Genomic DNA, 15,468 nt, shown 5'->3' with positions numbered 1-15,468 from the left:
CTTTGTTCTAAGGAGCAATCCAGATGATCAAAGCTAGCTATTCCACTAGAAATACCCATACAGAGACAACCTACATTTTCAGAAATTTAAGTATCACTTTCTACCTACTACCTGAACTCAAAGCAGGAAGAAATTTGACCCACAAAAACTTTCTGACCTGAAATTTGTGATTGCAGCATAAATACATCCTAAGAGTGGGGACTGCTGAATAAGCAAAAGTTGTCTTTTTTATTTTTTTTTTAATTTAGTTCCATAACAGTAACAAATGCAGCATCTCATGCCTTTTATACTGACAGCACTATGCTTACAAGCCATTAGGATTCATTTCCCCATGGAGAAACCAAATTTATGCAACACTTAAATCAGAAGTACAAAGAGACTTCCACTTTAGCCTAAGGCAGCATCGGTGATTATTGGCCCTCCAGTAAATTCTAAATATTCATTAACAATCTAAAACAAATTAGGCGTATAGATTTATGGTTGATGATAACGACATCTAACCCACGTATCCACTATATTTCCATGAACAATTAAAATTAAACTGGTAAATGTGTTTATCAGAGAGTTTTACAAGAAACCTTTCCTTTCCCCTCTAGGCACAACCACCGCAATAGCATATGTTCATCATCTCCAAGCAGATTAAAAATGGGGGTTATATTACACTAGGGCTGAGAGATAAGAAAAAAGCAGTTTCAGCACTGTGAAAACAGTCTTCCTGTGCAAAGCCATGAAACAGACATGAAGCCTGGGTAGGTTTCTTCTTCACTGATACAGCTGTGACATAAAGCCTCTATTTTCCAAGAGGAAGTATGTTCTAGACTGTTAGGTACTTTGGTACTTTTAAGAGGTTTTGTTTCGTTTTGTTTTAGGACAAAGTCTCGTAACTAACACTGCTAGGTTTAGCACAACCTTTCCCTCATTTTTCTGCTGTACCAAAAATCTCACGTGTGATAGCAGCTGGGACTAGACATAGGGACTTGTCACTTTATGAAAGAGTAGGCAAGTGAATCAGTAATGCCAAGAAGGCCCTATGAAAGATACACTCTGCATAGGGTACTATTTCTGTTCTTTTGTTTCAGAATCAAGGCAAAGCTCCATTTCTGTGAAATGAGATCAAGAAAGAAAAACTGACAGGACAAGCAAATCCCCAGAAATACGCCACTTTTTTAAAGAAAGAACGACTGTGTTATCTGGCAAGGGTAAACAGTTGTATTATTTATATAAGGCAAGTAGTATTACATTCTCCCCATTCAACTTAACTAGAGAAAACCAATCAAGAAGAGCTGCAGGAAAAAAATTGCAGTTTTCATAATGAGCCTGTAACAGCACACAAAAATACTGGCAACTGTTTACAGTTTGCATCTAGGAGACGCTTATTGTGAACACCTTGCAGAATGAAACAAAGGTAAACGATCTGAGAACTGGGCAAAGAGAAATCCCATTATTTTCTGAGCAGCAGAACTGTTTATCAATTTCAGTTCAATGTCCTTCTATCTACAACTGCAAGAAAGCAGTGATCCCAAAACTCTCATTATATTTTACAATTTCCTCAGCTCTACAATTTCCCCTCCAAGTTCATAGATCTCCACAAGGTCTTCATGTGCAGACTGACAAGGCAGCATAGCAAACAGAACAGATTAGTGCTGGGTTCATACTGCAGTTTTTCTGTCAGTGAAACACAAATTTCAGTATCTAACCTGTCATTAATATTTCTATAAGTTTTTCAGCTTCACAGAGGCTATATTCTCAATGAATTTGTTGAAGCAGGTTCAAAAGTCAGAGGAAACAGACAAACTGTGTGATCATATCCATCTAACTTCCCTAAGATAACAACTTAAAGATCTTGATTATCAGAATCCAAAAGCAGAATCTTATAGGAAGTGTAATTACACTACTTTAAAGGACTTAGTAATCAATACTTACCTAAAATAGAAATTGCTAGAAAGGTCCACATTTTGAAAGATTCTCAGATACCTAAAAAAAACAATGGAAGTTAAAGAGACAGTTATTACCAGCCATACAGACCAAAGTCAACCAGGACCTCGGCAAGTAAACTACATATAAACATTGATTCTTGTTATAAGTTCTTTAGCTATCTTACTGCAATTGTTTCGACAGTCAGGTAATTCCACTAGAATGTCAACAATTGGATTAAATAAATATTTTTTTTTATACAGTGTCTACTCATGTAGATCCCCTTGCTTTAGGCAGCTGTAGAGACAGTTGTAATTCTGTTTTCCACAAATGTGGGTCAAAATTTCTAGGATTTACATAAGCAAACTCCCAACAGTACTATATAAAAATTAAAGATTTTCACAGTTATTCTCAAATGAACAGAGAAAGAAATATCTAGATCAACCTGTTATACACTTACAAATTCTCAGAAGAAACTCTAACACTGCCTATGAAAGATAAAATGGCTAACACCATGGGTATTGAAATAATAGCTTAGATAATATGGTTTGCTGCACTTTAAGAGGAGAGACTGAGGTATACTGTCAATCATATTTTAACGTGGAAACTTTTTTTAATAGTTGCCATCAGCTTCATTTATTACCTGCCATCAGTTTATCATAATCCATCACAACTTTTAGGCTATTCACAATTGGTAGAGACTGAGAAGTAGTTTATTGATACCATTCACCTGGTGTTTCATAGAAGTAAAGTTACACCATCCTGATAAATTTAACATCAGGATGTATTTGTACATTTCATACAAGGTTCCCTGATGACCAAATGCCCCATTTTTTTAATTCAGAAAGAAGTCACAGAAAGAAAAATGAAGCTAAACTTACCCATGGGTGAGTTTATCACCCTTTACAACACCAACATCCACAAGGTTCTGACAGCACAGAAAGATTACATTAAATCACCTACTCAGAATGTCTTGAAAGATCTCTTCAGGTGAGATTAACATGATGCAAGTGATAAAAAAAAGGACAGTAACCCCAAACAATATAAACTAGTATTAGCATTACATTGCTTTTGTAGAGTACAATGCTTATATTGGATGTTTTGTGCTGTGCAATGGCTAAGATGCAGCTTTGACATGTGGCATGGAGAGGCTGACAAACTGCTCTGAGACTAACAGCGGGAGGTACCCTCCAGGGTAGAGGCCACAGAACTTGTGTCCCATTCTCCTGGACTGATTTATCAACTAGGATAAAATGGCTTGAATGACGTAACAAAATCTCTAGTTCCAGTTCCTCATTGCTTGTAAAACATTCAAAAGGCACACACCATTTGCCACCATAACTTACCTGGCTTCATCAGGATGAGTGACTCTTACAGAGTCATTTGGAATGTATATCATGTTTGTATCTTCTATTTTATATATGGCGTGACCTCCGATATCTGCCATTTTTCTTCTTTTAGTTATTAACACAATATAGTAGCCTTCTAAAAACCTGACAAAACCTGTTTAAAAAAAAAAAAAAGTATGAAAATACCATTAGTTGGATGTTTGGATTGATTTGATCGTAGTTAGAAAAACAGTATCAGAACCATTCAGGGCTTCATAAAAATATTCTTTTTTTATATATATGATTATATGTGTAAATAAAAATACTGCTATTGATAGATTCCTAATGTTCACCTCAATGCGTTATAAAACAACGTACATGTAGTTGGGGTTTTTTGCTTGTTTGTTGTCTGTTTTTTTCTTCTCCTCTCCCTCCCCCCTTCACTGTTTATATTTTTAATATTAGGTAGTTAAGACACAGACTATTCCAAATAAGTTGCTGTCTGCTTACGATACTTGCATTTACTTTTTATATGTCTCTCAGTGCTCAGAGTGAAGCATAGCCTGATTACTTCAGACACCAAAAGTCTAGAAATTTTCTTTTCAGTTTTATGTATTCTTTGCTGGGAAGGGGCACAAAACAGCACAAGTGTACAATATCACCATTATGCTCTCTATCCTTAACAGTAGGGAAATGTCTCCCAGAATCTCCCAAAAATTAGCCATTCAGAAAATCGAGGGTAATCCTTTCTTGCCATTTATTCTCTCAGGAAATATGCTTGCCCCTGCTGAAGTCCAGAACAGGCAGTGTCTGGCTTTATTGTGTATTAAAAAAGGCTTCTGAACTCTCTACTCATTCCTTACCACTACAGGGTATAGCCATACTTCTTTACTGAGTTTCTTTGCATGTCTCTGTTATGTATCATCAGGAAAATGTGTAATAAACCATACAATGCAAAAAAAAAAAAAAAAGTATAAATTCAAATTAAAAAGAGAAATACATAAACACCCCTGAACCAAATTTGTTTTCAATACAGTGTAAGTAGTAACACAGCAACACAAAGTTTAATTAACTAATAAATTGTATGAATGAGCTCTTGGAAAATAGCTGCTTTGCGATGTTGCTACTAGGAACAAGACTGAAACTCAGTAACTGCTGCACTGTCAACAAATATATTAATTTGGAAAAAGTAAATCATAATCATTTTAAAGTGCATTTATAATTTCTTTTAGTTTTGCATTATAACTTAAAGAAGGATGAGTAAGCACACTCATTTTCCTCCCTGTCACTGCTGGAGGCTGCAAGGTGATCGAATGAATGGCAGTTTTTTTCTTCTCCCTTATTATCCGCCATGGAAAAATGTTCTCACCTCCACAAGGAAAGGAGACCCTGCTGACACTATGAAGCAAAACCTTCTGTTTGAAAGAGCTGGGCTATTGACTTTCAGTTCCTAAATAGCAGTTGAAGTCCTTCCTGCATCCTCCAGGTAGTGAAATCTCTTAAACAAACATGCTTTGTCCTTTGAATCTCACCAACTGTTATCCTAAAGTCTGACTGGGAATACAGCCCTTCCATTTTGCTTGGTCCTCCCCATTTAGTAGTGTTTTCTATTTTTAAACACTATACAATCTCCCCCATTCTGGGGAACCCACATGTACCATCTCTGGTTAACAAAGTAACCAGAAAGCAGAGCAAAACTGTCATTTCAGATTCTACAAAAAATAGCACTGTCCTCCTGACCAGGAGGCAGAAATAAATTGTTAAATTCCCTCAGATTAGATAGGACCCAGACATAAAAGGCCTGGAGCATGTACCTTAACAGCGCAAGATAAATACCTGAGGATTACGAAAAGAGTATATTGCTTCTTAAAAAATGTCTAGAAATAGTACACCATATCTAATAATCAATACATAGAACTTCAGGTCTCATGTAATTGTTATGAAGCATACATATAGATATACATACAATTTGGATGCAAAATTTTAATTGAACATGACTACTTGCCAACTGATTAGATTATCATATGTTTATGTAGGGAACACTGGTAGTTTGTGCAAAGAAAGCCAATGCTGTAAGACTATAAGAAAAATCTTTATCTTCAGCTGTTATTAATACCCCTACATTAATAGGAAACAAACTTCATCTGAGGAATTTCTGAAAAGAAGTGGATCCATTGACAGCTTCCAAATTGTCTTTTGGTTTGGGGGTTTTCTTTAGCAGAAAAAAAAAATATAGACGGAAGGTTGCAGAATCTGCACCTTTAGAAAACTATTTTATTTTTATTTGGTTGTTACACAAAATGTAGGAGCATCTTTTAAAGTACCTGCGGTCTCTACCTTCCTTGCCGTTTTGGATTTAGATGTTCAGGTGTATATTGATGTCAATCAGGCACAAAGTATTCTTTGGGGCTGTCAGAGCTCACATTAACATCTACTTTGGAGACATCACCCATCCAAATATTAAACTCAATATTTGACAATAGGGAGGCAAGTAGTGACTTTCATATGAAGTTAGTTAGAAAATAGCTTCAAGAATTTAATATCTTCTAAGATAACGGACAGCCGATCAGCATTTAAAAATTCAGTTGACATACTTGACAGTCATACCTGTTCAAACATGAAAAAGAAATATTTGAAGATTTCAGTGCAAAATTTAACCAAAAAAAAAAAAATAGTAATCTTCCTGAATAGTATGTGATGAAGAAATACAAGCTAATAAAGGACACCAACTCTGACTTTTGTTTTACTTTAAAAAGCATTTGATAAGCTCTGAAATTTAGGAGACCGTTTTCCATGTGAAAATCTTCAGTTTAAAAAAAAAATCATGGGGAGACAAAGATGTACAGTGTGACACAGTAAGCCTCACCTCCTTAAGGGGATAAAAACCAAATGAAATACTTACCTACTACTCCAAAAGCAGAGACAGCTCGGGATAACCCAGAAGAGCCCTTCTGCCCAATCTTCGTTCTGTTTCCCAAGTCTAAGCGGCCAAGAAGTTCCCTCACCTCTTGTTGCGTATACACATGCTTTAAAATAAAAAGTCCCTCAAGTTACTGCTTTGGTAGTTAGATGTTACTCCATGTCAGAGAACAGTAGAATTTACTTAATATAGAATAAAACAATTTTTTGCCCTGCATCCTCAGTCTCCTGTTTCACTCTTACCAGGAGGTACAAGTTTTTATGCACAAAAAACAATGTCCACTGCAACAGTAATAATCACAGTCACATGTGAATTCAAACATCTTTTGACTCTTACACATTAAGGCTTTAAATTATAACCTTCTTGAAAATATTTATTTTGCTTCAGATATGATATATTAGAAACAATGAAAACCTGGCTAAATAGTAATTAAAAGTATTTTGCATTCAGAACAGCATAACCAAACATAAGAAAACTGTTAGGAGCATATACACAGCCAACTTAAGACCTTGGGAAATTTTCATTAAAGTGAATGTACTATTTGGAGATCTCAAGACTACTCCCCATAATATAGTCATTATCATGCTAATAATGTATGTATCTCACATATGAGGCCAAGAGTGCTGGGACTGATTTGCCTGCAGAAGAATAAGCTCAGAGATCTTATCAATGTGTCTCAAAATACCTAAAGAAGAGAGTAAGGATGACTGAGACAGACTCTTCTCGGTGGTGTCCAGTGAAAGGACAAGAGGCAACAGACAGAAACTGAAATACAGAGAAATTCCTTTTGAACATAAGAAAAAGCTATTTTTACGTGAGGATGGTCAAACACTGGAACAGATTATCCAGAGATGTTACGGAGTCTCCATCCATATTCAAAGAGTGACTGGGAACAGCCTTGAGCAACCTGATCTAGTGGATACAGCTCTAGGACTTGGACTAGATGACCTCCAGAGGTCCCTTCCAACTTCAACTGTTCCATTACTCTGTTATTCTGTACCACACCTTTGTTGAAACAGATTAAAATGCACTATTAAAATTCAGCCAGTGGATAACACATGGTATTTTTGGAGCAACTGGAAAAAAAATATCTAAAAAGAGATGCACTCACCTTATCATCAATTATAACCAAATCCTTTGGTTCAGTGCGGTCTATTTTCAAAACACGGTACTTGGTTTCTGCAGGATTACTTCCAACAAGAAAAAACCTCTAGATAAAAAAAAGTCAGAACATAACACGTAAGACACAACATAAAGCAATCAAAGCCCATTATAACATTACACATCAGCAATGCTGTTTATATAGCTTCTAGATTTGATCCATTTCGATGAACATAAAATAAGCTGTATTCCATATGCACTGTTAATAAACTGCTCTAGATATAAGTACTTTAGGCAAGTACGTTTGCATATAATCAAACTTCACAACTTAAAAAACCTCATTCACTCCACTGTACAAGAAAGGGAAAGAAATAAAAAATGAAGAAAGGTGAAAACTTGTTTAGAGAATAAAAAATGCATCTTACAGCAGGCACTGTCCAACTACCCTTGCCACAGCTGTTAACTGTCTTCCTGTTTGCTATACAGAATTCAGCAGTTTATACATATGAGTTTGTGAATTCTTCAGCCACTTGGCCTTTCCCACCAGGCTGCAAACACTTGCAGCTCAATGGCAACCTAACCAGTGTCTCTTGGTGGCATTGTGTAACAAAGACCCACAGGAACAGGCCAATTTGAACGAGTCGGTGTCCTTCTCCACTGACACTGGAACTCAAACACTCTTACAAAGTGAAAGATATAAGAGCTTTGACAGACAATCTGATGAGAAAATGCTAAAAAAAAAAAAAAAAAAAAGTGAAAAGGAAAGATAATTCAACAGCAGTCAGACAGACAAAGGAAAACAGCAAAAGTAAGAAAAAAAAAAAAGAGAAAAAAGGGGCACAAATAATGGAAGTTCTACATTTCATAACCATTCTTCTAATCAACACTTTCAAATGAAGAAGCTTTCAATAAAATTTTTGTCTCTGATTGTGAATAGGAACACGTATGTGCTAACAGCTGTGTGGTGGTGTATGCAGGAATAAGGATGCAGTTTATGATTAGGACCAAACTACACCTTAATTAAAGAAAAAGCTTACTTTGAAATCACACGAAATTCTCCAGACAAATCATCTCCAGTTATGCAGCTTTTCATTCCTCTTTGTAAAAATATATATTAAAAATGATTACATTTCTCATTTAAAATAAGAAAGGCTGCAAATGTATAGTGTGTCCATTTCTCATTTAAGGGAAATGGACTAGAAGTAATTTTTTACATTTAGAGGAATTGACAATAAGTGCAGATTGCAAGACTGACATGCTGTAGGCAGCTCTCATTTCACTAATTCATTTAATCAGTATGGTGCTACCACGCAGCAAGATAACTCATTAATACTGCTCAGCCTAGGAGGAAAGCATGGCAAATTCATGTGAATCTATGCAGCCAGCTCTTAACTTTAACAGTCACATGGATTCAAGGTGTGGGAGAGGAGATCAATAACAACATTCACACAACACTCAATTTCATAATTCATACCCATTATTTATTAAGAAACATCTTTGAAGTCAAAATGTTCAAGGTGACAGAAGAACTTAAAGCCCCTTTCAGTTTCCTTGAAAGCACAACAACACTTAAATAGTAAACTCTTGAAGAAAAAAACACACAACTTAACTTTAAGAAGAGTAAGAGGGAACATCATCATCACCTCCCTCCACCTTGTACATGGCCATTACAGTGCTTACTGTACTTCACCAACCATGGCAGTACACCATGCAGACAGTACCTTGAGATCTCGACTGAAGCTTATTTTATTGCACAATTATCACTAAGCAATCACAAGACAGGAACAATCGTTCGTCACCTCCACCTGGGACTGAGCTTTAAGCAAAGAAATCTAATTGAAAGGCTTTACACCCTCTCTTATCAATCTCTTGATTCAGCCAAACCAGTAAAAATAGCTTCTTCTAAAAGGAGTTGGAGTATAAGCAAAACAAAAAACTTCTGCAAATTTTTGTTTGTCCTCATAATTTTGTGGTAGTCTTAATACATAGTGAACTTGATTGTAAATCTGAAATTCTTCATGGCTTAAACGAGGCATTATATAAACTTTAAAAGTATATAGGTTCAGCCTCTTTACTATAGCAGAGACAGGGAGAAGAGTCATTGCACCTAGACATAAGGCATAGCAAAAACTTTACTATACTCCTTCTTTCTATAGAGCCCCAAGCTCTTATGGGAGTATCTTTCATCTCTCAGACAAACTGGTGGAATGACATGAAGAAAGGTAGAGAGAAGGAGCAAAAAGATGTTTCTGGAAACAGCAAAAACTCAGCTAGCATGTTGTATACTTCCCCCAGTCTGTTGAAGTTCCTCAAACACTTTCAAGATGGGAAATTTTAAACCATAGCTTGCCAAACACCACTCTCAGGGCACGTAGAAATGGCTACTTACTCCCCATCCTAAATTCACAACATTTGGTAATTCTTTTCTGTCCCAGTGCAACCAAAGTGTTTCTGTCCCAGTCAGGACTTTGTTCTTGCTGCTTCCGCTGAGGATCTCAAGATACTCCCTTCTAATTTTCAGCTAAATTTATTAACCATCCATCTATACATATTCCTTTAGCCAAATACTTCTCCTCTCTTTAGCATCGTATTCTACTGGAATGCTCTTAGTAACATAAGTAACTGGATCCCTTTTCAGCACTCGCTACAACAGACTAAAGAAACATTCCTGACCCTCCTAAGAGAGGTATCTCTAGCACCTGTTACCTCTTTGGACCTTCACTGTACCTTTTCCATGATGAATTCTATTTTTTGTGGACACTTTCTGTTCATCCACACTCAATACACCAAACAAGGTCTCATTATACAGATACATTAGTATTTCTCATTAATGACCATACCACAATAGAACAAATCTGCCTTTTTCACAGTTGCACTTCAGCAGCTCAACCTTCCATCTTTTTTTCAGATAAAACACCCAGACCTTCCTCCTCTATACCTTCTGAATTGATAAACTCTCACCAAACTTCTGTTGGTGTGTAATCTGTCCCTAGGTGCATTGTTTCATAGTATACCATTCTATTTCAAATTATTTCTTTTGAGGGTTATCACCATTTCATGCTATTTGTACTCTGATTATCCTAATTATTGGCAATATTTCAGAACTCAGCCCCATTTGGAGTCACAATCATTACTGTAAATGCTAAAATATATTGGTCCTAAATCCATTACTTAAAAAATAAAATCCCCCCATGAGATGATTCCTTATTCACTTTACAATTAACTTCTCTGCTAACCTCCCTTCCATGTGTGAAGCCAAAAGCTTTCTTCATAGCACTGCACCTCAGCAGAGCATTTGGTTTAAATACGTAAGACCATCTAATTTTTAGATGAAGATAAGCAAAACAATCAGACTAATCTGGCTGCATCTTTCAGAGTCTAGACTGCACTTTATGTCACTTATCTCAATTTTCAATTACTTTCCTCCAGAAAATTATGCACAGGACTTCAGAATGGATTAAGCATTTCATTTGATGTTCCAGTCACAGCGTCACCCTGAACTTGAACAGCTTGTTGAAAATATTTACAGCAATACCACAGTTTTGCATGCCTGTCTTCAAGTTTCCAGCATGGAGGTATTACCCTCCAACCAGAGCATGTTGAATACATCCAATTTTATTTCTAGCCCAACATTGATCGTTTCCCTTTTCATAAACTCATTTTATCTTTTTCCCCTCACTCACTATGGTCATTCTTACTTAAAAATAAGATAAATGCTCATTTCATTGTAGGGCCATAACAACCTAGCTAGTTTGTTTCCTCTTTCTCTATGCAGGTCTCTATGCAGGTCTACTTCTCATTCTGTTCTTATTCACATGCCTGAAGAAACTTCTGCAGCTGCTCTGTCATCCTTTGCAGTGATCAGTTGAGCATGACTTTTGGCAGTGCTCTCTTTAGAGATCAAGATGTCAGGGAGTAAACTCAGTTTTTTGGCCAGTAATTCCTTGGTTTCCACTTAAAACTTTCTGTGAAATGTAAGACCCATCACACGCCTCTCCACCTTCACAGACTGTGGATTAGATTCCTACAAATTTTCGCTCTTCAGATTAAAGGAATCTAAAAAACACATTCAGGTCTATAAAGTCTTCAACATAATTGTCTGAGGACTTAGTTTTGAAAAGAAAAAATAGTAATAGAAAATACCTATTTTTCTTCATCCATCCACTACATTTAAGTGCATTGATTTGTGGTCATTTATCCACAAATCCCTTATCATCCCAACCAGAAAAGTGGATTCACAGCAAAACTAAATCCATATGAGTACCTCTCTCCTTTTGACATAGTGAACACGTGATGACCCCTGAGAGAAAACAGGACAAAGGAAATAAACTATCTGCCACTTAAAAAAAAAAAAAAAAGCTCAGCAGGCCTTTGAAGGCATATCTTTCCTATGCAGTGCTGTGCTTCCACACTGCAGCTTTAGTGTTTTTCTTCCAGCTGAATAGCATATACCCTTCAAAACTCATTGTGTTCTCATTACTGTTATTCCACCAAGCACTGCTGTACTTATAAATGGTCTCAGATCCCCCACACACCATTAAGAATAAATTTCTCCTTTTTTTTGCCCATATACCTGGCACTACACCAAGACATTTAAGACAGAAACAACATTTTCCTGAGTTTCACAAAACTCCTGCCCTTGCCCCAGCTCCATCCTCGGCTCCGCTATGTCATCGCCATTCCTGGATGGTTCTTTCTCTCTTGTTAATGAAGTCACTCCAGAGAGACAAAATTTCACAGCAACTTCTAGCTAGAAAATTATGATAGCTAATTAGATGGTCCAGTAGATGGTTCATTACTTTTAATAATTTTCAAATACTATCTATAACCACCTATATAAATAACCATCTATATAAACCAGTGCACTTCATAATTCTGTAAAAGCTGTGTAGCTTTTTCTGTCAAATCATTTTTTACATTACAGTTTCTCCTGTCTGACTACAGACTAACCTCAGCATAAGCTAACCAGGTTCTATGACCTCGTTTTGTTAATACAAAAACTTTCAAATTATTTTGAGGAGAAATTAAATGCATAAAAAACCCACAGAGTTTTCCTGAGGGAAAAAGGCAGAAAAATCCACAAGTAATTATGCAAGTCACATTGCTTAATAAACTTGTGGAAGTCATTTGGGTACTATGGAGACAAAGACTGTAGAAAAACCTGATTAGAATAAAATAATATTAATTAAGCCTCATAAAACGCTGAAAATGGGTAAGTGATATGCTTTTACAGGGATGGCACAAGTTGCTTTGCTCAATGTCAGACCACCTCCGGGGAATGAAAATTTCCAGTGAATCAGCCTACTGCTTTCAGGTGGGTGTCACTTGGGGCAAACACACAAGATCAATCTTCTGAAGAAGAAAAGAAAATATCTTTTGTTTCTTCTTCAGATTCCTGAAGTATCTTGGCTGCCCTCTGGTGTGCATTTCAACAGTAAACATATGCGTAAAATGAAAGATTATTGGAATTGATCTGAATGAAACTGTTTCAGTTCGATGACTTCTAAACAAGCAAGCCCTCAACTTCCCAGGATAAGCAAGAGATATAATTTGCATCTCCATGGTACTTATTGATCCAAGCTGTTCAAAAAGTCTTAGCAACTCCCCTAAATATAAATGTTAATAGAAAACACAGAATTTTGCTCTCTGTTGCTTCAATTGACGCCGTGAACTCAGTTCTCCTCACTTCTAGGAGTCTTTCCTGTTTGATTCCAATAATGCTAGCGCATTCTTATCTCAAGGAGAAAAAAATAAAGAGAAAAGGGAAAAAAAAACACTTTCTGAATTGTTTTTTACTTTATCATCCATTTTGTCTTTTGATACAAAGGCCTTTTACAGGAATGGGCAGCAGGATTGGTGTAAACTCCACTGTGCTCACAACCTAAGGCATCCTTTCCTCGCCTTCTCACGGTTTCCATCGTGAATTTTGGGGATACAGTTTCGTGTTACCTCAGATCCGAGAGGAAACAGCAGCGTGGGGCGCAGTGACAGGAAAGGAGGAGGCTGCGTGGGGCCAGGGTTACCTCAGGGTTACCTCAGAGGGCCCCACACCACACCGGCCGCCTCCCCGCCGGGCCCACCCGCTACTTACGGCCCTGGTCTCGTACAGCACCAGCTTCTGCACGCAGCTGATCAGCGGCGCGGCGGCGGCCGGCATGGCTCACGCGTGGGGCGACAGGCGACAGGGGCCCGCCTGTCGCGACACGGCCCCACAGGCCGCACTGGGCGCTCCCCGGCGGCCGGACGCACTGCGCATGCGCGCGGCGGCGTGAGGCGGGGGGGCGGCGTGGGGCGGCGCCGCGCGTGGGCTCCCCCGCGGGGGGCTGGAGGGGGCGTGGCCACACGAAGGGGGCGTGGTCAGACGGGGAAGGGGGCGTGGCTTTGGGGTTGCCATGGTGACGGGGTACACAGGGCGGCGGCGCGCGCGGCGGCCGTTGCCGCCTGTAACGGCCCGGGGGCGAGCTGAGGTGCGGGGCCGGGCGCTGAGGGGGCAGGGGTGGGTGGGGGGGGCTGTGCCTGTGTTTTGTTTTTTAACCTTAAAATGTCGGCCCTAACGATCTTTCTCTCTTTCTCTCAACGTGTCTCAGCTGATAACCTTTCCTGGCCTTTCGTTCTGAAGGAGGTTTTTTTGGTTTTTAACTCAAAAGTGAATTTTCTGGGGGAGGTTGAGACTTAAGAAGCCCTCTTAAAAAAAAAAAAAAAGCGAGTTCTCGTTTTGCCTTCTTCAAATCATTTTTCGTCGCGCTCCTCACGTTTTTGGACTCAATTTGTTTGAAAGGTGCACCCAATTTCTGCTCTAGTTTACTTTACTTAGAAATTTGTTTCCCGTTGTGGCATAGCGCTGGATGTCCCAGGATTTACCAGAGGATTGCGGGACAGATCATGAGCCGTGATTTAATTCTGCAAAGCTTTATGCCTCTACCTGGCTGTGGACACAGTGAGTAGTTTGCTGGCAGTGGTGGGGCTCCTCTCTGCCTGAAGCTCACAAGAGGTCCTGGCAAGGCCCATTTCAGGGACCAGAGAGAAGTTCCAGCCATGTGGTAATTGGGTAAGGAAGGAAAAGGCAACAAAACAAATAAAGGCTGTTTTAAGAAATACTACGAACAGTTGGAGAGTCAGAAAGAAGAGGATAAGTTGTTATCAACATCAGCATAATTACATCAGGGGTGGCTCCAGTAATCCCTTATTTTTCCGAAGCACATCCTCTCTTAAGGCTGGATGCATTGTGTATGTTCACTAAATTCTTTTCCTTCTTATTACATCTGCTGTTACAAAGCAGTTTGCCTTGTATCGTGTTATTATTCTGTTCCCTCAAGAATGTGTCATTTTATACATATGTAAAATATATTTTATAACAAGCTGTCTTTTCTTTCAGTCTTAGATACATTATGGCTTCACAAGGAGAAAAACAAGCTCTGTCCTTTACAGACATCTTTGATGAAGATGAAGCTGAAAAATCCTTTCTGTTGTCCAAGCCCACTTGCTTAATTGTCCTTGGAAAGCCCGTAAGATGTGTGATAGAAGTTAATTCTTTTTCTTCAAATACGCTGCTAGTAATGTTACTTTTCCTTTCAAAAGCATTGGTTTAGTAACACTGAAGAAAAGCAGGCATTTACTTTATATTTTATCTTTTCCACTTTGCAAATCCTGTAGAGTGAGGTAAGTATATTGATCATATTGACCGAGGCCATTTTGGGGCCTGAATGACAGGTTAAATGCACTTGAAAGCATTATTAGTATAAATAAAGTCACATATTGGCAAATATGCAAAATACTACTTGGCAACCAGATTGTTTTTATGTTATTTTAATATTCTAATTTTTAGTAAACTTGACAAAGACATAAATAGGCATAAAAGAACTTTCAGGTTAATGTACTGACTTAGAGGCATGCAATGAGATATTAAATATTTAAATGACTTTGACATAATTAGATGTTATATGATTGGGAATAATTGAAATCCTTCTAGGTATCCTGATAAGAAGAATTGCGCTATATTAGAATTATAGTTGAAGCTTTCCCTTTTTCTCAAATAATTTGTGGCCTCCTTGACTTAGGAAAGATTGATACTTTGTAATTATAGACTTCTCAGATTTCTTCTTCCCAAGTATGGGAGACTCTTACATTAGCCCCTTAGTGTGCTGAAGGGGGTTCTTTTTACATGCCTTAAGTCTGAACTAAACCTGGTATGCACCAAAACATACA

At 37.9% G+C, this 15,468-nt stretch overlaps 2 protein-coding genes across 3 annotated transcripts in view; one reads left to right on the top strand and one right to left on the bottom strand.

Moving 5' to 3' along the window:
• Positions 1 to 13,500, bottom strand: part of FIG4 (FIG4 phosphoinositide 5-phosphatase) — a 65,496-nt gene extending 51,996 nt beyond the window's left edge. Inside the window, exons 1-5 of one of the 2 annotated variants that reach the window (XM_032183675.1) lie at positions 13,355 to 13,500; positions 7,274 to 7,372; positions 6,145 to 6,268; positions 3,261 to 3,417; positions 1,924 to 1,974 (exon numbers count right to left, since the gene is read on the bottom strand). In XM_032183675.1, the coding sequence (XP_032039566.1) occupies positions 1,924 to 1,974; positions 3,261 to 3,417; positions 6,145 to 6,268; positions 7,274 to 7,372; positions 13,355 to 13,420 (497 nt within the window). In that variant the 5' untranslated portion in view covers positions 13,421 to 13,500. Of the gene's footprint in view, positions 1 to 1,923; positions 1,975 to 3,260; positions 3,418 to 5,566; positions 5,826 to 6,144; positions 6,269 to 7,273; positions 7,373 to 13,354 lie in introns of those variants that run through there. The other variant, XM_032183677.1, reaches the window with a different exon arrangement.
• A 1,151-nt stretch (positions 13,501 to 14,651) lies between these two features.
• Positions 14,652 to 15,468, top strand: part of AK9 (adenylate kinase 9) — a 66,803-nt gene continuing 65,986 nt past the window's right edge. Inside the window, exon 1 of the mRNA XM_032184460.1 lies at positions 14,652 to 14,768. Within this exon, the coding sequence (XP_032040351.1) occupies positions 14,652 to 14,768 (117 nt within the window). The remainder of the gene's footprint in view (positions 14,769 to 15,468) is intronic.

Source organism: Aythya fuligula, chromosome 3 (genome assembly GCF_009819795.1).
Source record: "Aythya fuligula isolate bAytFul2 chromosome 3, bAytFul2.pri, whole genome shotgun sequence".
Classification (NCBI taxonomy): domain Eukaryota; kingdom Metazoa; phylum Chordata; class Aves; order Anseriformes; family Anatidae; genus Aythya; species Aythya fuligula.
The sequence above is the reverse complement of the archived record's forward strand: the minus strand, read 5'-3'. Positions and strand labels throughout refer to the sequence as shown.